Below are 27,899 nucleotides of genomic sequence, written 5' to 3'. Positions count from 1 at the left end.
ACAAGTTGAGAATAAAATTTACTCACATCATCCATAAGCATTATGACGAAATTGGGCTTCGGAGAAGCGTCCGTGTAAGGAAACGCGAGCGTCGTGACGAGCATTGCGCAAACACACACATGTACAAGCGTCGCCATCGATGTTGCGTCCAAGCGATGGTGTCACATTCAAATGCCCGCTGATGCTTCTCGCACTCGGACAGCCCCTTGTCTTACACGGGAGGGGGAACGTTCTTCTGCCGGTTGACTTATGCCTCGAGAAGCCCTTTGCATTGATGCTCCTGCCTCTGAACTGGCTGTTTATCTCGCCGCCGAGAGCCTGCTTGTCTGATTACCAATCTCCGTTCCTGATACACCTCCGACTTTCTCGACTGGCTCGTGTGACCTGGAGAGGAAGGCGCCGTCGGTACGTAATGTATCGGCCTCTGTGTCATAGTGCGGGCTACACACTGCAAAAGCGTGAAGTTTTCTTTCTACTTCGCCATGTCCTCTTTCCATTTCCTCTCTCTCCTGGATTACTATATAACCACCCTCTGTTGCAATAAACGCTGTTTTGTTTTTTGCCTGTCTCGTTCCCAGGCGTGTACGCGCGTTCCGTTCCTGCCGTGGCCTATCGGCCGCGGCTATGTTACAGTGGCGACGAATCAAAACGACACCCACGCCTTGACGGCGTGGGTGTAAATTCAAAAAGTATGGATAACTTTAGAAGTTAGTGAACTTTTATTTGCACTCTGTGACTTAAATAATGTTTGCCTTGCAGTATAATTCACGTGCACAAACCACACCAGCGTGTCTTTCACTGCTTTCTAAAAGAAAAATCTGCATCGAATGATTTTAAATAGCCGGAATAGTTCCGCCTTGTACATTGTGGGTAGGCAATGTGGGGGTGTAGTGCGCGGGTAGCTAGTGCTTAACATGTCATAGTTGTCAGTGCTTTAGGAATATGCTGAAATGCTTAAGTAGCCGCGTCATCCACTTCCAAGCGCTTTATGACACCTCTCCTGCTTAGCAAGGACAGAAGATCAGAAACATATTGGCCACCGCACGCCAAATTACATTGCAGTAAATGAGTAAATCTTCATTTGCAGTGCACTGATTGCATTACTACGTGGTTATTGGGGCTCGAAAGGAGAATTTTGAAGCAGTTTGTGAAGAAGGTCGCCACTAACGAACATCAATCAGCGGCTAGAAAAACTAATGCCGCATGCTCAAGATGCGCATCATTTCATCGGGACTATACTTTATATCTCTCGGTCTTATTGTGCCTCGTTTCCAGGGAAAATGTTCCAGGTGAGTAAGATATTTAGTGTTCTATCGCACTATAGATATCATAAATTTTGTTCTAGTTGCGATCATGGGACTTGTTCCTCAACGCACTTTATTTATTTATTTTTGCGTGTAGAGAGCTGCACTGGCACGAAGTCACTGTCTGTAAATCTAGCCATGCGCTTCCAACTGCAATTCTGTCATTTATTGAGTTTTCGTAATTTCCTTGGTGAAGTTACTGTACTCTACATGACAGTTCGTGGGCGCCATTGCAGAGCTTCGTTTTATCTTATATCAATGTCAAATTGAAAATGTTCAGGTTTTAGGTTTAGGTTTTATGAGGTTTAATGTCCCAAGGTGACAAATTGGCGATGCGGGACGCCGTAGTGAAGGGCTCCGGATAATTTCGATCACCTGGAGTTCTTTCACGTGCGCTGACATCGCCCAATACACGGGCCCCGAGCGAAATCAAAATGCGACCGCCGCGGCTGGCATCGAGCGCGCATCTTTAGTGTCAGCATCCGCGACACCGCGGCGGCTTAATTTGAAAATGAAAGCATTGCGTTCAAGTTTTAAATGACTTCTTTATTTCATGGAATCAACTTTGCGCTGTGCGACGTCAGCGAATCCACGAACAACGATGCGGCCTCGAGGGCGGGACCGGCAGGCACCGGTCGATCTTCTCGCAGCCCGGAGGGGCCCACTGCTGCAGAGGCGAAGGACGGGTCAGACGGGCAGCCCAGCAGCCGTGGGGGTACCTACCATGGCGGCGGCGTCGCACCAGTCGAGCTGCGGTTTTCCAGGAACCACGCTGCTCTTGTGCTGGCGGTAGATGGCGAGTATGGGTACGATGTTCTTGCGGTACTCATGGAGGTGGGGACTGCAAAACGAGGAGGGTGTCCCTGCAGTTGGCGCGCTCTGAAGGGGGCTCTGGGTACAGCATGCATTTACTGCGAGCGCACATTAGAATTCGGGACCCGGGCCTCATTGGTGCCATTCATGGAATCAACGGGGCCGCCGAACTCCTGTGCGGTCCGCCGACCACATCGACCTAATCTCTTGGCTGTGAAACATGCTGCGATTACCAGTTGCAGAAAGAGCGAATTTGTCACTACAGGCTTTCGACAGTGTCGAGCCTAAGCAAGCAGTAGCCCGTCCAACCGCAATACAGCAAGCGCACGTACGGTATGGGGAACTTCTCTCCCGGGTCCCGGCCCATGTGGAACATCACCGGTTGGTCCGTGTAGTTTAGCTGCTTGCGGCTGGTAACGCCGTCCACATACTGTCCTGGGCATAGGTTCAGGTCCTGGAAGCAATAGGTTTGGCTCGCTAGTTCCAGCCTTGATGCGGACGCGGGTTCCTGGGCGGTTTCCGGGACTTAATGTTTAGTAACCTGTTGGTCCCATAAGACAAAATCCAGTAGCCTTCCGGACCCACCATCGCGAGGTTAGACAGGCCCGGCATGAACGGGGAAGGAACAACGGGGGAAAAGCAAAAATACAAACAGAAATAAACTACGCACGAAAGTCGTGCGGAAAATCCTTTCCAGATTGTATGCAAGGGTGAATGTTGGGCTCATAGTCGTCTTAATTGCGGCTGGCAAAGATATCTTTTTGAGACACAGGTAAGTTGGCCGACATTTGTACAGGAGCAACCGCCTCCTCGGGCGTACAAGAGGTGGTGCACCAGTGAATCTAGCGCGACACCTTTGACAGTTCTGCAGATAGCTCAACGAGCCCCTTATTGCGCACAATAACTCGTCGCATGGGGACGCACGAGCTGAACGGTCCACACAGCACTGAGGGCTCTTGTCCAACGGAGGTGATGCCCAAAAACCCGTTTTCCAGAAGCGACAAGTCTTTTTCACCGCCCAGCGTCGGTCTATTCTTTAACAGACTAGCCTGGGTGACGTACCAATCACCTGTGGCTCCTGCGCTTAGGGACACATAATTCACAGAATTTTCTGCCGGCTTGCCTCGTATAGTTGATGTCGAATTTTCCGTTGACAGCACCTGGTTCGGGCCAGCGCTCGTAACAGCCTTCGGGCCTGATGGCAAACACCCCACGCACACAGGGCAGAATAAAATACATGCCAGCTGCTTTGGCTGTATGTATACCCGAGCAGATGTTCCTTTTTTACGGGTCAGCACTCGGCAGTGCATCGCGATAGTTGTGCACGAGAGTACTTTTCACTTTCCAAAAAACACAACAGGAATAGGCCCGGAGGGTGGTTCATTGGACAGATCCTCCCTCCCTCCAACGTATACCCCATAAATACAATAGGTAGATGTTGACACAGCGTTGCTTTTTTGAATGAGAGAGTCGTTAGCTGCTTAAGGAGCAACCATCTTTGTGGACATCCGATATGTTGAGGCAAAATAAAAAATAAAAACAAAAGTGGGGGCTTTGCCCTGGATCACAACGTACAACATGCCAGTTCAGGGTATAGCTGTTTAGGCTCGTTGCTTACTCATGACGAAACTTGAAGAGCTTGAAACACAAGGACGGAACGAAGAGGACGACACAGCTTTCAAATGGTTTTGTTTATTGCACATACAGGTTTTTACACAAATGCGGAGTGTATGAAAACCAGACGTGCAATGAATAAAACCGGTTGAAAGCTAGCGCATATGTCTTCCTCTTCGTTCCGTCCTTACGTTTCAAACGTTAAAACTTTCGTCGACAACACGCTAGTGTTTGTGGCCAGCGTATGGATTCAAGTCAATGTCAAGCTGTATAGCACTCACATGACCTTGTGTTTGCTCGGAAGCTCAATGATTTTATTGTTGAAAAAGTAGTCCAGCGCCTCATTTTAAGATGACTCAGAACTTGACAGCACGGGCTCAGTGATTGGCCTACTCGCTGTCACCAGAGGGTCAAGGTTCAGTTTGCAACGGCTTCGTTCTTTCGTTATATTGCCGTTCATGTTACGAAAAAAAAAAGAACATTGACCATATGAGCCCAAGCAGAGTACAGAAAGGTTCTGTCGAACGAAATCGGTTTTCTAAATCTGAAAAAATGTTGCGCCCTTAGTGAGCGATGTGATAAGGCAGGGTCGACGGTGAGAGAAGAGCGTACCCCTTTGAAATCTGTCCAGCACCAAAAGTGCGCCTTGTACAAGCCGCTTCGAACCGCCATCAGCTCGTTGCCTCGATAGTAGAAGACGGGCCTGCGCACAGGGTGGATGCACGCGAGTGAGATGGGACAGCGGTGAACGACACCCAAATGTTCATCCATAAAAACCGCCTCGCTCGAGTATATTCGCTTTGAGTGATTATTCTTTAGTAGATCCCAATGCGCTGCATTCACCACTGATCCGTTTTCATCTGTCCAAGTTTTAATGTGGCAGCAAGCTATGTAATCGGAGAGCAATCAGAAGCACTGGTTAACGTAAAGCGTAGAGCTAGTTACAACACAAGAAAGTCGAAAAGTTCAAAACATTATCCCACTGCGCAGGCTCAGTGGCTTTGGCGTCCGGCTGCTGATCCCAAGGTCGCAGGTGCGATTCCGACCGTGGTGGCCGCATTTTGGTGGAAGCGAAATGTCAAAAAAAAAAAGCCCGTGTGCTGTCAGCACACGGTAACGAACCCCAGGTGGTCAAGGGCGTCCGCAGAACTTTTTCCAGGGGGGGAAGGGGGGGGGGGGGGGGCACACGATGTCCGGGGATGGGGAGGCGGTAGGTTTGTAGTTGTTTTCTACTAGGGCATACCTAATAACCGTAATTCGAGGGGGGGGGGGGAACCGCCCCCCCCCCCCCCCCCCCTTGCCCCCCCTTCGGGACGCCCATGCAGGTGGTATAAATTACTCCGGAGCCCTCCACTACAGCGTTCTTCATAACCCATGTGTCGCTTCGGGGCGTTAAACCCCGAGATTTACAGTTTATAAAGCATTAGAATGCAGACACGCATCATGGTATAATCTGCGAAGGATATATGAGACGGTATCATGAGTTGTATAGATCTGCTACTTCGCTCGCATCCAAAACTGGTTTACACACCATATGTAAGTTAGCCCTAAAGAACGGAGATACGATTTTTTTTTACAGTTGGTTATTTCCATTTCTAGCTTGAATGAATTAAGAAACGCCAGACACACTTGGCCTCCAGATGAGTAACCCGGAAATAGCGCGAACGACGGCCGTAGAGGGGGGAGAATACAAAAGCGTAAAGTTTATCGCGACATTTTACTTGCTGAAATGAACTCGGTACACCTGCAAGTGCACTGAGTCGTTCGTTATTGGAAGCTGGAATTCAAATATTCAAAATTCTGCCTTCGGCCGGAACGACGGTCTAAATTTGGCCGAAATTCGACACCTCGCTCACTTATCGTTCCATATCGCTCTTCACACATTTTTAGTTTTCTGTCAATTACCCTTGCCTGTTGTGTTCTGCTGTTTGGCCAATCTTACACTGTATATACTGCCAGCGTTTAGGACAAGGTCCGCGGTGCTCCAAATTGAGCAGCAGTGCCGGCTCGTCCACTTTCACTACTCAGTTCCGGCATCGAAAAGGTGGACACCTCTTCCGCCGGCGATGTGTTCACCTCTCCGTGGGCGGGTCGTTCCGGCGGCCGAGCAGCCCGCCGTGCACCAGACTGTGGCCGTCCAGCACCAGCCCCGGCGGAAGCGTGGCCCCCGCCAGCTCGGCGATGGTGGGCAGCAGGTCCATGTTGGAGACTGGCAGCCGGCTCACCTGGATGCAGGCAAGGCACACGAGCACAGATTAGTCGGTTGACCGACCGACCGATCAGGGAGCATGAAGAATGAGTGAGCGAAAGGGCGGCTACGGAGCATCTTCGGCTTTTCAGACAATCGCAGCAGCGCTTGCAAATACCTCGCGCTTTGTTGCGCGAGGCTCGGCGCAACTCGGGGTGCAGCAGCTCTGTCGGGTTTTATTCGGAACAGTAATGACTGAAGTGTTAGATTACGGGATCCTTAGCGCATCTATAAGGTTTCCCTAGTTCCTAAAAATATTGCTTGCAGTACTATCCTCGTGTGAATGAATGCCTTTTTAACACTTATATATTGGCCATGCATTATTAATGTGTACCATTCTCGATTAGCTTTACATTTTTATGCAGCCTCATATTGCGTATTAAAATACTGTTCCGCATAAAAAATGGTCCCGGAGTTGTTTTTCTTTCCATCATCTCGAGAATCTGCGAAGCTGTGCGGCGCTAGCTGTGCATCACGCACGCGGTTTCAAGCAGAGGAAAAAGTGCGCGGCTCTATAGTGGAAAAAGAACTCTTGAGAAAAGAAATGGCCGTGCTCCTCGATTCATTCCTCCGTGTACTCCCACCTTACTCCTTTTCTTCCTTTTTCCTCATTCCAAGCTCAGGAAATTGTGAGGCTCATGTTTTTTCTTCGCTTTTTGTTGTTTCCAGCCGCAATAGATGCGGACGGACGGGGTGTCAGGAAGCCTTGAACGGAACCGCTTGCAGCTGAGGGTAGTACGTTAACACCGTTTTGTGAAAGTAAAACCCAGGCAGTCTGGCAATTTTGGTTCATACAGAGGCATACGAATCATCGATTAGTGCCCAACTCCACATTGTTGCACCGTCCACAGCGTATCTACGTCAGCCATTGTAACCGCCCAAGTCCCACCGAAGACAATAATAAAGTCGTATGTATGGGCCCGGGACTAGTCTTTGCGACCGTCTGCTTACTAATACTGGTCCGCTCGCTGACCAAGCAAGGAAACGGGAGGACGAAACAATTGAAACGGATACAAAATCGACAGCAGGAGAGAGAATAGGTGAAATCGCCCCCCTCAACATTGTCTCGTTTTACTGCCTTAGCGCTCGCTTTGTTCTAGATTTCGGGGAGGTGTCCTCAAGTGCCCCGCTCCGCCCAGTTCCGGCTCACCGAGCCCGCAGGGATGGTTCCGGGCCACCAGGCAATGGCCGGTTCCCGGACGCCTCCTTCGAAGGTGGTCAGCTTGCCGCACAGCAGGGGCCCGTTGCTTCCACCTGCAGTGCACAGGCCACGTCTGCAGCTGCACGGTGGACCAGTCACGAATGTTCGCCCGCTCCAAAGCATCATGAACTTCAAGGAACAAGGTGGTAATGCTTCCATATTTCCGTGTACTTGAAAGAATAGCCTGCCGTTCAGACAGGGCCGCACGTGGTGAGAAATGACTTGTTCACCACGTGCCGCTATACCGCGTCTGTATAGACAAAGAAGGCACGGCCCATTTATTGTCTCGAACGCACTGCACGCAAGTTCTCCAACAGCGGCCCTTCTCGACTTAGCGAGCGGGAATAAAATTCAGAAGGCTAAAGCAAGTGCGTGAGCAATAAGTTTACTTTCTTCGTTGCATGCAAGTGAAATGAATGTCTTCTTCCAGTTGAGAATTAGTTAAGCACGTGGGCTGCGCTTATAAAGTAATAGAAGCATCACCGTCCTCCATTTCGCGCGTGTACGTACCGCTTTCCTGTTCATATATGGCCGCCCCGTTGTCCGAGGTGAAAAACACGAACGTGTTCTCCGCGATCCCCGTGCTCCTCAAGGTGTCCAGGATGGTGCCCACGCCACGGTCCAACTCAATCACAGCATCGCCGTAGCTGCAGCGCCAATGAGTAGCTCGCGCGCAACACTTTACTCAAGGCGGTCGCACTGCAGCGATGAATGAATACCGCCCGCCTCCTAGAAACGCCAAGAGATCGTGCAAGCAGGCCATGCACATCTGGTGAATGAAACGCACTTGCAACCTTTAAGGACGCCCTAACACGTACTCGTGCAAAGGTGAAGTTGTAAAGGCCGATTGAGTACACGGCTTTCGATTACTTTCAAACGTATACTGGTCGCGCTGACGTGAGGCAAGCTTCCACGCGTGGGTCATCTGGGGTGGGAGCCGCACGTACCACACGCACCGCTTCCGAACAGAACAGTCTCCTTTTTACGTCCAGCTTTTGTCAGCACTCGATAATCATGTTTCTATTCATGAAGGGCCGATTCCCGACACACTCCCTCGCGTTAGAATCCGGCCCGGCGTATACAGCCGCAATGTGTCCAACCTTGCACGATAGGGAACGTCGCGGATTGGTATGCTTTTGGCGGAAGCTTCTCGAAAGATGTTATACTCCGCCCACTTGAGCTCCGACGCAGTGGTTTTTAAGGCGGAAGCCTTTAATGCCTCATCGTTGTAGCAGGAGTTGTCGACAAAAATGTCACGCTTTTCAATTGGTCGAAATGGTCGTGACGTCACAGTGCGCGAATTTCAAACGGGCCAATTGTACTTCGGCTAGTAACCATGCAACCAATTAAAGGGATGGTATAGTGATGCTCCAAGTAAGACTGAGTTTAGTTAATTAACCATTTAGCCTAATTAACCTTTCTAGTCAGACCAGAACAATATATTAAACCGAGTAGGAAATTGGTAGAGTTGGGGAATCGAACCAGGGTCTCCGGAGTGCGGGACGAGCACACTAGCCACTCCGCCATGCCAGCTCGACGATTTGGAATGAACAAAGGCGCGCCTGGTGAATACGGTGTCTTGGTTCACTCCCATGCCTCTTCCTCCCTTCCCTTACAGCGAGGTTCAGGCGTCCACCGAGATATGCGAGACAGATACATTTCCTTTCCTCAAAAATCAATCTACCGACGAGCAAGGCGTGCAGCCAAACAAGCGATAGCGTTCTGTGGACTCGCTGGCAGCGTTGCAAAACGCTGTCGCGTTCCACTTTCAGAGGCGAAGCTTAACATCTTAACCACACATCAGTGACACAAGCAGCAACACCGCGCTTAAGGCTTTCGCCTCACCGCACTTTAGGTCAACAAAGTTCCCCCCTCAATTTTTTGCAAGGACCGGCGCTATGTCACTACCCCCGAAATCGCGTCAAAGGGGGCTGCTATTTATGCATTTGGGAGGCCGCGTCGACGGTTCTGGCACGAGAACCTCGCGGTGCGCGTTTCCTGTTTTAGGACTCCCTCCCGCGGAGCGTCACTCACGCTCCCCGGACGCTCTGGCCTCGGACAACCTCGGAGGCGTAGACGGGCGTGTGCGTCGAGTCCGGCGCCCAGTACAGGAAGAAGGGCTGGCGCTGCGCCGCTTGCCGACTGATGAACGACACGGCCTCCTGGAACGAGAGCCCCGATGCGTTTTCCTGCGCTGAACACACCGCAGCGAGGCGTTCGGCTGCTGGACACAAGCTCGCGTGGCTGTCTTCGATCCTTGCCGCATTTCGATGACAGGGAAATGCAAAAATAAAACGCTCGTGTGACTGTCAGGTGGCAGAAATCAGTCGGCACAGCCCACAGCGTAAGTGAAAATTTTCTATTAACCATGAGCCAGTCTGCTCAATGCGAACAGAGTATGACGGTGAAGAACAGACAGGCTTATGATAATGCAAACTTTCGAGGGATATGTTATACAGGAAGCCCTTCTCTGCTTTCTAGCGATCAGTGAATTTTTTAACACCTTTTTACTCTCGCTAATTTTGTTTCTTCTTATCGGGTTATGTCACAAATACTTTTTTTTTGCGTTTCCGTGCGTTTCTAAGTGAAGTGAAATGACATATCTGTGTTTTACGCCCTGCAATGACTTAATCTAAAGATACGTAGTTTACTTTTCTTGCCAGGAAAAATTCACAAAATTTTGAAGCAAATATATTGGCTCACTCCTTCCTGCACTAAAGTTAGAGTTTGTTCCGTGTATACGCAGCTTTACTCATAACCACTGCCCGCTTTTCACTTTGTTCTGGGAGATGCACGTACCTCCGTGTACATCACTGTGACGTTGGACGTCGCTGTCTTGACATCAATCTTGAAGTCCTCGTAGTATCTGCAATAAGACAATGCTTAAAAAAATATTCCTTCATGCTTTACTCGCTCCCACAAGGCGGCATGTCGTCGTCCACATGTGTTAGACGATACACTCCATCAGAGTACGTGAACCACGGTGTTGTGTGAACCAATGAAACCGGGTACGTTCGGCGCTTGATATTCGAGCGCAAAGGTTTACTGGGCAAAATACAATAAGTATAACGCTTCCCCACATCGTGCATTTAGCATATGATAACGGCAGGTTGCTGCGTTCCCCCCCCCCCCCCCCCCAAAAAAAATGTAATCAATCCATATCTCACCAAAAGTAAAGTTTTAGAAACATGGCACCGACCTCTGCAGGCGCAATGCCGAGCTAAAAGTATACGAAGATTTTAAAAAGTACGGAGTGCCCAAGGCAGGTGAAACCAACTGAATGCTGATGAGAGTCGCATGGCCTAGTCAGCCGTATCTTTTTTTGTTGTTCTGCAAATTTCATTAGTTACTAAAGACCAGTTAGCTGTTTTTAAATATTGGTGACAGGAATAAAATGACCCTGCAGAAGCTGCATATTGCCTTAAAAAACAGCGTGCAGTAATGTTTTCTTTCACCAAGGTGCCATTTACGCGAGGTAGTTTTTCTTACCGGAATTTAAAAAAAAGGTCGCAAAATACGAAAGCTTCCACGTGACAGTTGTGGTCCTTCATCGTCCCAAGACGCGTCTCAGTGAACAAAATCAGATTTTCTCTGGCGCGCTCTCTCCGACAGGGCTCTGCGTGCGCACCGGGCGAGAGATACGCGCCAGCAGCTTTTTCACATGGTAGCTTTCATTTAGGGCCGGTAAGTAAAGCTGCATAAATGGTACCTCGATGCGAACAATTCAGCCAGCTGTTTCTAGACGACCTACAAGTTCTGAATCGACACTTTATTCCAGAAGGAAATATTTAATAAGTGAACTGATCAACCTTTACTAGCAAATTATTTAACTTTTGAACACGAAAAATACTGCAGACTACGCAGCGTGACTCTCAACAGCTCTCAGTCGGTTTCGCTGCGCTATAGGGCTCTCCGCATTTTAAAAAAGCTTGGTTAATTTTAGTTGGGACACCAGGTATCTGAACCAAGTATAGCGGCTGTCAAACGTGCAACAATAGTTTCGACCGACTAGCTATACAATCCACCGATTTGAGCGAGTCCTGACAGCTCTGATTCACCTGCCTGCTTCATATCTGACTGTCTTATCGACTGTTTCCCGACACGCACATGGAAGAGGTTCCCCAAACACCGCTACGACCTTTCGAAGGCAAGCTCTGTTCCGACCGACCCTATGGAGCCGGCGAAGATGGTTGGTGGTGCCCTGTTCACTAGGGGTTTTTCACTTCGTCCTGAAGCAAAACCAACTCGGTCTGTCGTTGAAGTTAAGTGCTCCTGGGGAATATAAAACTTCAGTGATACCAATCCTCGAATCGGAAGGACAGAGCTCGAAGTCATCGTCGACCGACGAAACCTGTGGCATGCGTACGGATCGTGCTTTTATTTAATGTTTTTTTTTTCGACTGCGAGAAACATACTGCAATACGTCACCGGATGCCAGATACGTGCCTGTAAGGTCAACGAGCGTGTTTTAGCTGCTTAGAGTGGTCCGCGGCCGCACCACCTTCTGTAAACAAGATACCGCGCAGCAACACTGAGCATTGTAGCATTGTTGAGCTCCTTACGCAGCAGAATCCAGGGACCTCCTCTGCACTGAGCACTGACCTAGAGGACCTCTTCTACTCGCTTCCACATGACAACTTGTTGAGGGCAGTGAAACAGTGCGTAACTGAGGACAACGACGAGGTTGCGTTTGTGAATGCCAGTGGCGTCGCTGTTGACAGTTTTCTTGAACTGCTTTACTTTTATCTGGCTTCGACCTTCGTGAAGTGGGACAATCAGTGCTTCGTGCAACGGTCGGGGGTGTGTATAGGTTCCAGAGTTGCCCCAATCCTCAGCGACATATTCCTTGGGATGGTGGACAGGGCACTCGAAGAAGATATCAAGCTTCTAGCAACCAAAGTGTTCCGGTATGTAGACGACTACCTGGTGTTCACTAGAGAAGGGAGTGACATGAGATCCTCAGTAGACCTGTTGAAACTTTTTAAGGAAAAGGGACAAGGCTTGAAATTTACCTTTGATTGCCAGACAGTCGGCATATCCAGTTTCTGGACATTAATCTGTTCTTTACCGAAGATCACGTGTGTTGGAAATATGCACCACGATCGCAGAAACCCCTTCTGAGCCACGAGTCTGGCCACTCGAGGCTTGTTAAAGATGACGTAGCAATGTCATGCCTTGGGTCATCATTGAATAAGTCCTGCCCACACTTAATAGAGGACAGCTTCTACGCACAGGTGTCAAGGCTCAAAGAGGCTGGCTTTCCGGTACAGAGCCTCGCGCGTCTGGCGGAGAGGCTCTTTGTGAAAATGAAAGGGGATTGCCAGAAAGCCCAGTAAAGTGCCGGTCACAAAAAGATTGCGCCCATTCCATATCTACATGGTGTCTCCCATCGTCTCAAAAAAGTTGCAGGCAGGTTCGGCATACAGGTGGTTTTTACTGCTGAGAATAAGGTTGGCAGGATTTGTGCCGCGCACAAGAAAAGAATGGACGAGTCGAGGCCCATTGCAGGTGTGTGCGCTGTCAGACACGCCAACAGATACGTGCCGTGCAACACGGGCGTTGTGTACAACGTACCCGTATCATGTGGGAAAATTTATTATGGGCAGACTGGAAGGTGCCTCAACGTCCGCCTGAGAGAGCACGAGAAGTCGCTGGGGGACATCTGCCGCCTCATCAAATCTAGTTCTACATTGCCGTGACTGCAGTAAAGAAAATGATAGCATGTGTGTTCCTGATTTGGGGCGTGCCGACGTTGTCTTCAAGCACAGGAATCAGAAGTGCCGGGAAATAGTAGAGGCGTATCTGATCGCCACATCGCGCATCCCGTGCGTTGCAAAACCTTCGGTGGCGTTACACCAGGTAGAACTGAACTATCTTGAGAGTACTGCTGCAGTGCAATGAGGCTAATGCGCACGTGTGGTTTGGTTTGCCGTTTCTGTTGTTTTTGTTGGGTTTCATGCTTTGTGCGCCTGCGCGTGCTGGATTGAAGCCTTTATAGGCACGAGCATTTCCTAATAAAATTTCAGTTGACAATCAGCGCTTGTTTGTTTGCGTGTTTCTTCCCCTGTCTTAGTTTTTCGCGCTGTACATAATGCTGAGCATACGCGGCGCAGCTGATGAGGTGGAGCCACCCATTGACGTCATTTTATTAGGTCAAAGGCTGGCACCCAGGTCTGCCAGCTGCCGCCGCAGCGCCTATCCCCGCCTTTCCTTTCATCGTATCATCCTCCGCCGCTGCACCATGCTCTTTTGTAAAGGCCTTTCAAACTGCTCGCGTGTGGCTCCATGCGATCCAATTAATACTAAACCACTGCAGCTGATCTGTGAGGTAATTCTGCAACAAAAGCACCTGTCCAGGTTCGGTCGAGTTCAAAGTCTGGAGAGATTTTGCAACGGGCAGATAAATTGTGAATGCCTCATGGAAAACCGTGCGTGCCTTAAAAACAAACTCATAGCAGCACCGCATTCTCAAAAAACATAAGAAATTGGCCATAATATCATTTTCTTTTTGAAATTTACACTTCTGTCGTTGGGTGTCCTCAGGTAACGAAAGAGAAGGTCGTAAAGAAAGCCCCGCAACAGAAACGCCACAACCTTGTGCTGCATACTCGAGAAGACGGGAGAAACATCTTCCACCGAACGACATGCGTCTTATTGCCATGCATCACATACAGAGTATATCCCACTGAGGCCACTGGTAGGACACAACTCAAAATCGAAGCGGCAAGCGCACCTCAAAGGAGGCTCTCCAGCCAATGTCGTCGACCGATTGTCATGACGTCGTGGTCAAATAGCGTGGTGTCACAGGTGGCTGGCAGGTGCATCCGTGAAACGGTGTTAACCACAACATCAAGACAACCGGTCGACGACATAGGCTGGAGCCTCCATTTTCACCCAAGTGCAGATTACGGGTATTTCCGCAAAGAAATACTGCTGTCACAGGGATTTTTTTTTTCATTAGCAACGATTGTTTTCACGGTTCAGTCTTTTGCCCCTCCGCAGTTTACCGCTACCACCTGTGACGTCAGAGATGATGGCTAGCAATGACTCTCAGTCGGCGGCTATGGTCTATCAAAGGCGACGGTGTCCAATGTCAAAGAGGTGGAAGATTGAATGGACAAAACCCCAGTTGGAAATTTTGAGCGCCTTCGTTCTGCGATTCGAATGAAGTCTGTCCTGTTCCGACTCGCCTGCCGATCATGCGGTCGTCCCTGAAGACGGGGATGTTGGGCTGCTTGACGTCGTCGAAAGGGCCCGGATGCGTCGACGGCGAGCCGAAGAATTCGTGGAAGCCGTGGCGCAGCGGCAAGAACGACGCCCGGTGACCCAGGTGCCTGCACCACCGGCGGCCGCTTCAATTTTTCGCCTTGGCTTACAAATGTCATGCTTGATTAAATGTTTTTTTTTCAAATAGTTTAGTGTTAAATTTGGTGGTCATAACTGAAATTATCTTTTAATTTTGTTTTTCTTACTTCCTGCCTTTGTTTTTTGTTTCTGTGGAATAGTAGATGAAAGCACTGCATATATATTGTGTCCACTCCTGCTTGGGCCACATTGTTTCCCAAAGTGACAATTCTGAGGTGTTTGAAAAACAAAAATAAAATAAAAAAAACTCCTCGATCCTCGGTGGATCGTTTGAAAGCGTTAGAAGCCAGCTGTTCGTTGTATGTGAGGTTGACACACTAAATTTCGTTATATCCGAAGTAGTACACTTAAGCTAATTTATCCGTGGTCAACCCAATAAGTGCATTACATCCGAGGTCAGCACACCAAGGTTCGTTATACCGGAGGTTACATACTTAGGTTTGTTGTTTCCGAGACAAACCCCGAAAGTTCGTAATATCAGAGGTTAACGCATGAACGTTCGTTATATACGAGATGGCATACTTAGGTTCGTTATATCGGAGCCCTAGGTGACGTGCCACGCGTGATTGTGCATTGTCGCCATTTCCTCTCGCACAGGCCATTCTAATGCTAATGCGTTCAAATTTTGCACGCATATAAGTGCACACATTTTGTAAGCTGCGCTTAGAACAGTGTGCCTTAGACCGAAGTGCAGAGCTCGGTAAATTGTCTCGGAACCTAGTAAGAAAGCATCGAGACCAAAACTGCGACGTGAGAGCTGTGTCTATTCCTTCTTGTCCTATGTCATTTCTTTCCACGGTCGTGTCGGCTGCGTTTAATTTCTTATCTTTGTAACTTGTTTGTTCTGCTTCGTGTATTTCGCCTGCATGTTAAATTGGACAAAGTAGCCAGGTACCCGACTGTTAGAGCGTGCACTGGTTATTCACAGTCGCCATGTTCTATAGTTTCTCCACATTTGTGGATAAGTCACTGCAAGCGCCTTATCGGAAATATATTTTTGTACTGTTGTCTAGATATCCTAACTACACCTTTGCACATTCCACCGCACCTCTTCCTGGAAATCGTGCAGGAGCCATACGCATGCACCGAGGCGGCGCGGATGCCAAAAGGTTGAGAGTTGGGCGTACCAACCATTTGCCGACGATCATGTTTCGGTAGCCGACCTCGCCCAGGATTTCTGGGATGAGCAGCTCTTCGTCTGGCACGCCACCCACTACGCACGGCGACACGTACGCTGCAACAGCCAGGCGGAGAATCGCCAAGGAAACAGAGGGAAGACAACAGCTGGGAAAGACTCAGCGCAGCGTGGTCCGCGATGCTGCGCTGGGCGCCGAAGCAGCGCAGCGCGGACGCCACTCCGTTAGAACAATGTCATGAAGGCGCTCGATCGCTATCAAAGACCCCGTCGTCAGTGCCCGCATATGGTTCCAAAAGTGAGGTAGTTTGCATCACCTGTAGAGCAAAACTAGGACACTGGGCATATTTCCGGTGTGTTAGTCAGTGTTTTTGCAAACCCGTGCTATTTAACTCGAAAACTTATCCAGATTACATTTTTGCTTATACTGCACAGCATTTCGTCGGTAAAAGACGCGATAAAAGGCCGTCATTGGTGAGGGTTAATTAATTATTTAGCGGCTGCAGGAAGGTAAATAGCTTTCATTTAAAAGTGTGAAGAGAATCCCCAGTTGGTGCCCTGCGGTTGTCACGACATCCGCTCGAACGCCTCTTGAAGGTTTGCGCCATGACTGTGGGCTGGAGTTACGTACCATTTCTGGAGTGGTTGTTGCTCGTGTAGAACCCGCTCCGGATTGGCAGACGGCCGGTGAGCAATGCCGCCCTGGCTGCGAGAAGCCATGGTTAGGACGCCCTGCACGCTCCTTGCGAATTTCTCGCGCGCCAGGCGATCAAAATAATCGACCGACAGCCAACTGTTTACAGCCCTGTCTGCGCACAATTGGCAGAACTGCTTACTGAATGACAGCTGACGATCAGATGGAAAAATGGGCTACTTGAGAGCCGGCTATTCCAATATCAAATACATATGAGGCACAATTGAAGAAATAAAACGGAGAATGCAATGAAAAAATACACGCTTTCGAACGAGAGCATTTAGAGGCACAGCCTACTTAACACACAATATCTTGCAGATGCCTTGAGACGTCTGTAATGGTCACAGATGTCTTGGGCTACAAAAGATATCTACAAGACGCTATTAGGTACTTGCCTAGAAGACACCTTAGCCAAGACGTCTGGAAGCTGTCTTAGGAAAGATTTTTACGTCTTCAGCTACGCAAGACGTTTACAAGTCAGCTGAAGCAAGTTGTCTTCAAGACATCCTGCTTCTGAAGTCTAGAAGGCTCCCTCACAAGAAGTTTCACGGCTTGAGCTACATGGCGGCGTATGCAGCGGCAGTGCAATATTTACGCCCAAACAGGAAAACCTTAAAGAGTCGCGTAACCATCGGAAACATGACAACAGAAAAAAGTTGAATTAACATGAGATCAGCACGTATACATGCGTGCATAACTGCCTGCGGCAGGAATTTTTTATTCTAGACATGCTATTATGATTCGACTGCCACATGCGCGACAAAAAAAAAATTCTGCGCACTGAGCACCAATCCGTCTACTGACCAGATATAAGGCGTCTTGCCAAAATGAACAAGTCGTCTCGAAGGCGTTTCAAGTGACCGCTAAGACAGTTACCGAATGTTTATATGAATTCTTGACAAGATGTGCAAGTCATCTTGCAGACTGCTTGCAAGACATTTCTCGACATCTGAAACACCTTGCAGCCACCTTCTATAGCTCAGCTAATTCTCCAATTTTTCTGAGCCCTAAAACGTTTTGCAAGACTTATTGTAGGAATATTCTTCGTGTCTACAAGGGCTTGCATGACAGTTTACGACACAAAGCATGCATGACAATTAGAAGTCTCAACTCATTTCGGGCTGTCCCCGAAAGTTTTTAGCACATTGCATCTCAGACACAGAAATATAAGTTGTCTAAAACATTTAAAGCTACTTAAGACATGCACAAGAAGATCTTTTAGTCAAAAATAATGCCCGTACCACACGCGTAAAAGAAATGGCAGTAAGTGCTTAAGGCCTTCAGTTTGTTAAAGTAATTATTTAAGGAGTTTGGGCCATACGGCCACAATTAATGTTATTATTTGAAAGTCACGATGACGATAACGCCCACAAGGCAGTCAGAACAAAAATTTCACCTGAATATAACCATTTCCAACGAGCACAACACCTGGGCAAATTTGTTCAAGTGTAATATAAATGCTTTTCTGCGTGTGGAATAGGGACAAGTAAACGCATTGCTCGCGTGAATTAGTTGTGGCGAACTCATCGCGAATAGCAGTAAGGCTAATGTCAGTAAATTTCAGTTTGTGACACCGCGCGAATGCCAATAAAACTTAAGGCAGTAAGCACTTAAACGACCTCGAGGCGCTCCCCATATCTCGTGGGTAGCGGGTTGAAGCTCGGTTCGTTGTCCGCTCGGTTAGTGTACCCTCGAGCTAGATTACCCGCCACCTCGTTCCGCTCGAGCCCCTCACGGTCTGGTTTCATGTAATATTGTTTTTCCTGATGGTGTTGGGCATCCCTATCCCGCAGAGTATGGTAACTGCTGCCTTGGAAATCCTGCCGTTCAGAATGCTGCTCACAATCGATTAGAGTTTTCCTTCCTCCATGGGGAGACACTTCCCCGCGCCTTCTTAGACACCCCTATTCTGATGACGTGAATGGACACTCTGGGCAAGCCTTCTCATTGGATGTGCCCAAGTGACATGGGCGGGGTGCTGTCCCGACTTGTTTTCTTTAATCTTTTTTCTGGCGCGTCGGCGTGTATGAGTTGAGTAGGGAGAGGAGAAGAATCAATTTTAATCGCCGATAGCTTCGGTATTAATGAAGCTTTAAAAAATTTCTGCGGTGCGGTGATGAGTGATAGAATACCGATCGCTCGTGCGCATTTTTGACCTCAGTGCTGTGTCTGTCGTGCAGCCACTCTCTCTCTCTGTTGCACTCATACACGCGTCACTTCTTCGCCTTGTGGCACGGATGAAGGTGGGTCTCATGGAGCTAGAGCCTAGCGCACATAGTCGCTCAGCAAATACAAGTTCATGGCCTATGGCATGGCAACGTTAATAGGCCCTGTCAGCGGTCTTCCCTGCCGACGCAGACGCAGACACTGTTTCCTCTTTCACGATCACAGTTATTGTGTGAAAGACCGCACGACATGAATAGCGCCGCTTTAACCAAGCCGTACTAACGTGCTTGCGTGGTCTATAGCGGTATAGCGTGTCTGACTCGCAACCCAAGGTTCAGTGGTACTATTACCGACTATTACCGCTATTTTCTTTTCAGTGCAATTCATTTCTATACCTATATGTCCTAATGACGTTTTAGTCATGTTGCGGCCTCCTAGTCGCTGGCTTTCCAACGTTTTAATCATTTTTGAAATCCGTCATTCTACAAGTGACGTAGCCACCTTTTCGACCAATCCGGATTTTTCACACACAACGCCGACGCCGGATTTTTCGCTGGACGGGAACCTTAACGCCGTCGCGTTGAAAGTAGGGATGTGCGAATATCAAAATTTTCGAATACGAATCGAATACGAATACTGGGCTCCGAATATCGAATCGAATATCGAATAATCAAGGACAGACGCATTTAACCACTACAAAACATTATTTGAGCACCCAAGAACATCACAGTTCAACTATCAGTGATGAAATGAAGACAAAAGATGTGTGTGGCTGCACAAAAAGTATCAAAGTCTCGAACATTATTCTTAGAAGAGTGGAAATATCAGAGAAGATGGCTAGTACATAGCATTGATTAAGGCTAGCTTGCCATAAGCACTAAAGCGCGTTGCCGGAATGAACATAAAAGGTTGTCGTGAAGGAAAACCGGCTGCTCCACATGGTCAGGCAGAAGTAGCTAGTTCCCTTCTAGCTGAAGCGACTTCTCCAGCCACAAAAATGCCCTCTCACTTGGCACTGAACTGGCACGCATTGCGAGGTATTTCGTGCACAGCTCTGATTATACCAGCGTCGCAGGTATAGCCACAAAGAAGCTCACCAGCTCACCAGCGTAGTCAGCTACTGCATGGCCCAACGTTATGCATTGCTCTGGGCGCCGCCATATTGTTTTGTCTCTATCGGTAGGACTTGCGGACCTAAATGAACGCCGGCGCTCGCAATAAAATATTCGGCTGGGTACGAATATTCGCGTCGGGTCGAATATTCGAAACAACACGAATGCTTGGATTTCGAATCGAATACGAATACTAAAATATAATATTCGAAATATATTCGAAAATTTCGAATATTCGCACACCCCTAGTTGAAAGCTAAAATGATACGCGCTCCCCTGTGCGCACTTACACGGCGAGCAGACGGGACTGGCAGCGTAGAAGTCTGTGAGAAGCATTCCCTCCGACGCCATCCTGTCCAAGTGAGGCGTTTCTTTGGCCGGCTGGCCCAGAACGCCCAGATCTCCCCAGCCCATCTGCGCAGAGTGCGCAGAAGCCGGCTCAGGAACACACAAAGCCCGGAGAAGGTCATAATTTTCTTTTTTTTCTTGCCCCATTGAGTCCGGGACAACCGACCGAAAAAGAGACGAAATTGACAGAAACATGAAAACTCACTGTCCACTGGCTTCCACTTCACTAGTTTCTTCCGTTCTCTCTTCAACTAGGCTAATTCGAGACGTTGGCATTCTGTGGTCGCTACAAGGCACCTTTTCTAGGATCTCCACATCCTTCACGATGCCAGCCTCCCCATTGGGGCTCTTCAACATCCACTGCCTGATCTCTCGTTTGCGGAAGAAGGTATTCATAATCCGTACTCCGCGTACTCCGTAATCCGCGCGAACTCTACTAAACTCAAGTAAAACTCTAGTTTGGGCGAGTGCGCCATTACCAGTTTTTTCTACTAAACTCCCCCTGCTATTCCTAGAGCGTATGCTATACTCGCCTACTGCCTGGTCTCCAGCCTGCTTCTTGCCTACATTGGCATTCAAGTCACCCATCGGCACAGTGTATACTTTTACTTTGCTCATTGCCGATTCCTCATCTTCATAGACGCTTTCGACGGTTTGGTCTCCATGGCTGGATGTAGACACGTAGGCCTGTACGGCCTTCAGTTTGTACCTCTTATTAAGCCTAATTACCATAACTGCCACCCTCTCGGTAATACTATAGAATTTCTCTATACGCTGCCGGCTATATCCTCATTGATGAAGAATCCCGCACCTAGCTCTCGTCCGTATGCTAATCCACGATAGCATAAGACATGCCCTCTCCTTAGCACTGTATGCGCCTCATCTGTCCCCCAACCTGATTAACCTTATGATATCCCATTTAACACCCGCTAATTCCTCGAACAGCACTGCTAAGCTAGCCTCACTGGATAAGGTTCTAGTGTTAAACTTTGCCAGGTTCAGTTTCCAATGGCGGCCTGTCCGGAGCCAGAGATTCTAAGCACCCTCCGCTGCGTCACAGGTCTGACCGCCGCCTTGGTCAGTTGCTTCGCAGCCGCTGGGGACTGAAGGCTGAAGAGTTAATCGGTTTAGTCATATAACAGGTTGTGGCCAAGTACTGCACCAGGGTGGCAAAATCCTGTTCTGATAAGGGCGCGCGTTGTCGGTTCTGGGTGCCGAGATCAGGCCGCACCACAGGTCTGGTTATGCAATTCCATCGACACAAGGAGTTCGATTTTTTTTTTGTAATCCAGTGGAGAATTGCATAACACCGGGATTCGAACCCTAGCCCGCTTGTACGCGAGGCGGATGCTCTACCTCTACGCCATCACTGCATCTTCCCCATTAACGAGTTAGCGGTAAGTAGAAAAGTCGAGGAATTCAGGATATCGCTTCGGAACAGATATTCGGCTTTAGCTGCGGACGACGACCTTAATATTCAAGCTATTAAAGATAATCTCGCAGCTATCATTACGGAATGTGCAGTAGAAGTAGACGGTAGGGTGCTTCCACAGCATACCGGAAAGATTTCTCATGAGACGAAAGATCTGATTAAGAAACCCCAAAAAATGAAAGCATCAAACCCTACAGACAGAATATAGCTGGCAGAGTTTTTAAAGTTAATCAATAAGCACAAGGTATATGACGTAAGGAAGTTTAATATGGTTAGAACCGAGCATGCTCTAAAGAATGGAGGTAGCCTAAAAGCGCTAGAGAGGAAACTAGGTATACGTAAAAACCAGATGCATGCGTTAAAAGACAAAGAGGGCAATGTCATTAGCAGCATGAAGAAGACAGTTGAAGTAGCCGAAGAGTTTTACACAAATCTATACAATATCAAAAGTAATCAGGACGTAAATGAGATAGACACTATTCGACAGAGGCGAAACGCAAAAGGCGCCCGTCTGCTGTGCGATGTCAGTGCACGTTAAAGATGCGTCGAAATTACTCCGGAGCCTTTCACTGCGGCCCCTCTTTCTTCCTTTCTTCTTCCACTCCCTTCTTTATCCCTTCCCTTACGGCGCGGTTCGGGTGTCCACCAAGATATGGGAGACAGTTACTGCGTCCTTTTCCTTTCCGCAAAAACCAATTTTCAGTATCACACAGCACTCGGACATCCCGCCAGTAAAGAAAGCCTTAGGAGTAATGCAAAGGAGGAAAGCAGCTGGTGAGAATAACGTAACAGCAGATCTGTTGAAGGAAGGAGGTGAGATTGTGCTAGAAAAACTAGCCACCCAGTATACGCCTTATGACCGCGAGCGTACCAGAAGCTTGGAAGAACGCTAACATAATCTTAATCCATAAGAAAGAAGATGTCAAGGATTTAAAAAAATTACAGACCTATCAGCTTACTGCGCGTTGCCTATAAGGTATTTACTAAGGTAATGGCTAATAGAGTAAGGACAAACTTAGACTTCATTCAACCAAAGGATCAGGCAAGCTTTCGTAAAGGATACTCGACAATAGTCCATATTCGCACTCTCAATCAGGTGACAGAGAATTGTAGCGGACACCCTCAAAAATTTTCAATAACAGGCTTTTTGGGGTAAAAATATGGCCTTTGCGGCGGGCACCAGAAAACCGGTGAATCATCTTAAGTAGTAAGCTGGTTAACTAATTTCTAATAATTAGCTAGCTAATTAGCTAGCTAATTAGCTAATAATTTAGCTAGTATAGAGTTAGGTGCCTAGCTGCGATTAGAGATTTGTAGTCGGTCGTTAGTAAAAGCCATATCAGTTTTTAGAATTTCGAAAACACGATTACCCTTGGCGCTGTGGCTCGACAAAATTTGGCTTTTTCGACAAGTTACGTGCACTGGAGCGGTTGCTTTGCCTGCATGCTTTCGAAAGCCCATGTATTTTTGCACGATGTAGCAGAATTTGCTGGGCCACACTGCCGAGGGTAATCGCGTTTTTGAAATTCTAAAAACTGGTATGGCTATTGCTAACGACTGGCTACAAATCTCTAATTTCAACTGGGTGCTTAACTCTACTATTTAAAAAGTTGATTATTAAAAATCAGTTAACCAGCTTACTCTTTACGACAATTGACTGGTTTTATGGTGTACGCCAACACTGGTAATATTATGCCGCAAAAGCCATATTTTTGCCCCTAAAAACCTATTTTTGAAAATTTTTGAAAGTGTCCGCTGAGACACGCGGTACAGCCTTCGTAAATTACGAGAAAGCAGTAATGCAGGCACTGCGGAATCAGGATGCAGAAGAGCCTTATGTAAAATTGCTGGAAGATATTTATGACGATTGCACAGCTACCATAGTCCTCCATAAAGTAAGCAATATATTTCCAATAAGAAAGCGTGTCAGGCAGGGAGACACAATCTCGTCTAAAGACTAGCATGCAGAAAACCAAAGTAATGTTCAACATTCTCGCAGGGGATCAGCAATTCACAATTGGTAGCGAGGTGCTGGAAAGTGGTAAGGAATAAGTCCACTTAAGGCAGGTAGTGGCCGCTGATCCGGATAATGAGAGGGAAATAATTCGAAGGATAAGAATGGTGTGGAGCGCACATGGCTGGTTCTACGAACATTCCTCAAGAACATTCCTCAAGAGAAAAGCATACAACAACTGTATCTTACCGCGGCGGTCATCTAGGGCAGAAACGTGGAGGCTAACGAAAATGGTTCAGCTTAAGTTAAGGACAACGCAGGGAGCTATGGAAAGAAAAATGATAGGCGTAACGTTAGGATACCGGAAGTGGGCTGTGTCAGTGAGGGAACAAACGTGGCTTCATGACATCCTAGTAAAAAACTAGAGGATGAAATGGACGTGGGCAGGGCATGCAATGCAAAGGCAAGAATTCCAAGAGAAAGCAAGCGTGACAGGGGGTGGCAGATAGCTAGGTGGGCGGATGAGATTACGAAGTTAGCGGGGATAGGGCAGCCCCAGCTGGCACAGGACAGGGTTTGTAGGAGGGTGACGGGAGAGGACTTTGCCCCGCAGTGGGCGTAGTCAGGCTGATGGCGATGATGATGATGAAATTCCACTGGCCGGAAGAGGAGCAGCAAGGACGGGAAAGTACCTACAACGTCCCTTAAATGGAGCCAATACTGCATTTGAGCGCGGGCACGTCTGAGCCAAGTCCAAGTGCCGTCAGGCGGCAGCCACGACAGCCACGACAGTCAAAGCGCGAAGTTGCATGTTTTGCGCATACTCTAGAAAAGGCGGCTTGGAAGGCAGTTTTTTGTGGTTGTCGCACTATTCCGATCAGCCAGACAACCAGCAAGACAGGGGCTTCCCATCTCCTCGGACAAGCCGGTTTGAGAGTGGCCTGCGATCGTGTTCGTGAAACCAGGAGCAACTGCAGCAGCCTGCTCAGCAGTCCAACACGAGGAACCCTCATACGGTTGTCCTAAGCCTACCCAGGCTAAATACAACCCTGCCACATGTGCTGCAGCGCATGGAAACGCAATTTATCCCTTTTACTGACTATCAGACCCATGTGTAGGGTGAGCGAACAAAAATTGCGACGACGAGAAGCTCTATAAATGAACAAAGCAAACGGGACAAAAGCCACTGAACCCGAGGCAGGTTAGGGAAATCGAGTTGACCTTCATATACCACGTGTGTCAGAGAAGCCTGCCGCTAATTAAAAAAAAAACAACAAAAATAGTACAGTCATGGTATCTAGCAAAAGGACAAACTAAATTATAAGATTTAACTTTTTAGCTTTCACTGTTAGGCACCCAATTGCGATTACAGATTTACAGCCGGCCTTTATAGCAATAGCCATATCAGTTTCTAGGATTTCGAAAACGCGATTACCCTCACCGCTGTGGCTCAACAAATTTGGGCCATTTCTTCCGCTATTCGAAAACCGCGCGCCTGCGGAGAGCGCGAAGCAACGTCCATCAAAGCGGGTCACTCTGGCGCAGGAACCACGTGACAATCTCTGTCCTCGAAACGCGCTACGCGTAACGCGTTATACACGGCTGCCGTTGTATCCTCTGAATTGCTTCTACTAAATAGCTTCTACACAGCTATTACAGCTCTCATACGGCTATTACTAACGGGCGACTACAAATCTAATCGCAATCAGGCGCCTATCGGTAATAGCTAAAAAACTAACTCTTAGAATTTAATTGACCATTTTGCTATTTAGCATGATTTGCCTGTTTTCTGGCGTCCATCAGCACTGGTATCACTATGCCGCGAAAAGCTTTTTTCCCCCTCAAAAACCCAATTTTTAAAAATTAGTGGTGGGCTTCCGTGAAACACCTGGCACACAGTGTTTATTTTTAGTGAGGACACCGGCGCCATTTTTGTTTTGTAGAATGCAACACGCCACAAATGGCTGGGAAAAGAACCCACGACCTCCGCAAGACGCATACGTCTGAGCTGCATTTCCCTAAACGTAACTATATTTTCGAGCCCTCTAAGCAGCGCCACGTCGAGGGCGTATCTTATCCTATCAACCGGAGTTCAGGCCCCTCTGAAAGTGGGCCTCGAACTGTTCTAAACCTTATCTTTGTCAGGGCTCCAAGCGGCACCGATAAAACTGGGAAGGAACCCCCCAGGCCCTCTTTCGGGGCTCCTGCGTACCGTCCTAAGTGAAGGCAAAGGGAGGCGAAGGACACGTCAGACAGCAGCCACACGCACTCTTGTAAGCGAAAGTACTGCATTCGCAAAAAATGACTCAGGGCAAAAATGGTACTGCGCCAGTCATAAAATTGGTAAGCGTCTAGAAGAACTAAGCTTTTGCAGAATCCTACTGGCGGTAACTGATGTAAGGCATTAATTGACCAGACGTCCTGTGGGCAGTATCAATGAATTTTCGGTTTTCGCCTGTTGTCTGGCGGTCGCTTCAATCGGCAGTCACCGAAAGCATGCACTGAACGCACGTGCGGTGACAGTTCGCCCCTGCGTTCTTGTATCTCCAGCAGCCCGTCGTGCTCTGCCGGACGTATAACCCGCAGTCGCAATGTCTTCTGTGCGCTTGTAGTGCAGTATTACACTGTATCAAAACACTGACTCTGTAAATGAAGCGCCCTTGCTCAGGGATCGCGCGTAATGTTCCCCGCTGTAGGAGAGACGCAAAAATATAATCATGTTAGGTGCAATGTTCGCAGCTTCATTCCACCGAGAATGAGATTCTGCGTCCTAATCCTCGTCATTATGATACTCAGTCGAGGCAAGTCCACATCAGGACATCCCACTTATATCCCCCCAATCACATATATGTCTTGTGCCAGCCGTGGTGGCTGACCTCATTCCTTCAGCTGGCTCTTTGCCGCCCTCGACTGCGTTTTCCTCTCTTGCGTATCCGCTCTAATTTCAGGAGACCACAGGTCGTCTGTTATGAGCGTTGCGCACCCTTGTATACCACTTCTCTCTCTTCACTTCATGTCGTCAACTCACGTTTGTTCTCTGATCCACGCTGCCCTTAGACTTATCTCATCTCAAGCATATTCTTAATCACACAAGTTTAGTTTGGGCCGGATAGCCCCTGCGCCTTTGCCCACCTGCAAGTATCGAGGACATATGCACCACCGTGCAGGTTCTAGGCATTTGTCATTCCAGAACGAACACTCTTTCGTACGTGAAAGCATGCGGCTGTGTGTTTACCAATGTAAAAACTGCGCGCGGCGAAACAGTGGGTACGGTTTTCTAACTAATATTGAGGAGATTGTATCAAGTATTAAAAATCTAGGCAAAGAAAAATACAAAGCAATTTACAGGAAAACCTCAAAAGTTCCGGTTTTGCAGAACGGAATTCTTCGTCAGCGCTAATGGTAAGAGTATAGAGTCAGCCTGTTCGTTTCCAAGCTCGTGCAACTGCGATTAATGGTGAGGATGGAAAGAAACCTGTGCGCTCAAAGGGGAGAGAAACCATTAAAAAGTTACCAGCTCTTCCAGAGATGTGTGTATATGGCAAAAAAGAAGGCGCATCTATAGAAGCGTATTATGAGATATATTGTGAAGTAAATATTACACTTCAAATATTTCGCCTAACAAATAGGTCAGTTCAGACGCGCACTATACAGCTTGAACTATAATAAAATGAGACATATCGAGCTGCTGTAATATGCGAGGACTCGTGGCGGTTACTGAAGATCTTAGAGGAACATACAGCAGGTACCATTCACGCAAAGCTCCTCTTAACAACAGGGCTGCGACACCTGGCTTGCCCCGGTTTCGGCGATCATTTCCGCCTAGTGGCTCGGGAACACCAGTGGCGGCCACTTACGTCGTCCATGACCATGAGCACAAAGTTGGGGGTAGCGGCTGCGCACGACCACTGCGCTGTGGCCAGGACGACGAGGCCCAAGCGCACCGCACGTACAGCATTCATCGTCGGTCGCGTCCCCCAGAGCACGACGCCGTCTCTTCAGACAGCTCTGCGCTGCGCATCAGTTTATGCAAAAGTGAAATATCTCTCGTTGTTTGACGAGGAAGTCTGTCCGCGATACGGGCTCTCGTTGCGGCATACCTTGGCGCTATCGTCACTGGCGTTGCACACACTTCACTTTTCAACGCTTGACCACTGCGCATGCACATCGGAGGCGCATAGGAAATTGTGTCGGTTGCAATGCCGCGTTCATCCAGCCGCCGAGCAGCCCTGCCTGCAGGGCGTAATTATCGCGTCGATCACTTGCCCTCTGGAAGCTGGTATCGGTCGAGATAAGCTTCGCACACACGGGCACTTCGAACCCATCCTTGCTTCGCGTGAGATGGAGGACCCGACATGTGCGCGTCCCGGTTAACTCGAGTGTCACGGGGCGCGTGCTAAATCGCGGCAGGCAAAAAAAAAAAAAAAAAATCAGAGGGCACTTAAGGCTACTTACGTGCTGTGAAGGCGAAAGCATCAGTGTGTCATCGTGAGCGTTCGACCTCGACACAGGT

General features: G+C 48.4%; 2 protein-coding genes and 1 long non-coding RNA gene across 10 annotated transcripts in view; 1 reads left to right on the top strand and 2 right to left on the bottom strand.

Moving 5' to 3' along the window:
• Positions 1 to 516, bottom strand: part of LOC149351102 (N-acetylgalactosamine-6-sulfatase-like) — a 58,476-nt gene extending 57,960 nt beyond the window's left edge. For both annotated transcript variants that reach the window (XR_016290517.1, XM_089580329.1), the window contains exon 1: positions 27 to 516. Coding sequence is in view for 1 of the 2 variants with exons in the window: in XM_089580329.1 (XP_089436455.1) it covers positions 27 to 137 (111 nt within the window). In the remaining variant the exon portion in view is untranslated. The remainder of the gene's footprint in view (positions 1 to 26) is intronic.
• On the top strand, positions 86 to 6,341 carry LOC149351101 (uncharacterized). The gene is made up of 3 exons (XR_016290518.1): positions 86 to 405; positions 1,889 to 2,110; positions 5,760 to 6,341. It is a non-coding gene; the product is annotated as an uncharacterized LOC149351101 (long non-coding RNA).
• LOC149351100 (N-acetylgalactosamine-6-sulfatase-like) lies at positions 1,830 to 27,899 on the bottom strand. 7 transcript variants are annotated; one of them, XM_089580331.1, is made up of 15 exons: positions 27,487 to 27,899; positions 27,244 to 27,399; positions 19,943 to 20,066; positions 16,312 to 16,386; positions 15,677 to 15,779; positions 14,371 to 14,514; positions 9,980 to 10,046; positions 9,215 to 9,342; positions 7,691 to 7,827; positions 7,130 to 7,233; positions 5,808 to 5,956; positions 4,344 to 4,434; positions 2,450 to 2,571; positions 2,028 to 2,145; positions 1,830 to 1,971 (listed from the first exon to the last, which is right to left on the bottom strand). In XM_089580331.1, the coding sequence occupies exons 2-15, from the start codon at positions 27,346 to 27,348 to the stop codon at positions 1,885 to 1,887; spliced, it is 1,554 nt and encodes a 517-aa protein (XP_089436457.1). In that variant the 5' UTR covers positions 27,349 to 27,399; positions 27,487 to 27,899; the 3' UTR covers positions 1,830 to 1,884. The 7 variants fall into 7 exon arrangements, with proteins under 7 accessions (XP_089436457.1, XP_089436456.1, XP_089436461.1 ...); XM_089580330.1 differs by having other exon boundaries at positions 27,244 to 27,899; XM_089580335.1 differs by lacking the exon at positions 19,943 to 20,066 and having other exon boundaries at positions 16,312 to 16,382; positions 27,487 to 27,896.

The sequence above is a fragment of the Amblyomma mixtum genome, chromosome 3, assembly GCF_055824585.1.
Source record: "Amblyomma mixtum isolate Tamu chromosome 3, ASM5582458v1, whole genome shotgun sequence".
Lineage (NCBI taxonomy): Eukaryota > Metazoa > Arthropoda > Arachnida > Ixodida > Ixodidae > Amblyomma > Amblyomma mixtum.
The sequence above is the reverse complement of the archived record's forward strand: the minus strand, read 5'-3'. Positions and strand labels throughout refer to the sequence as shown.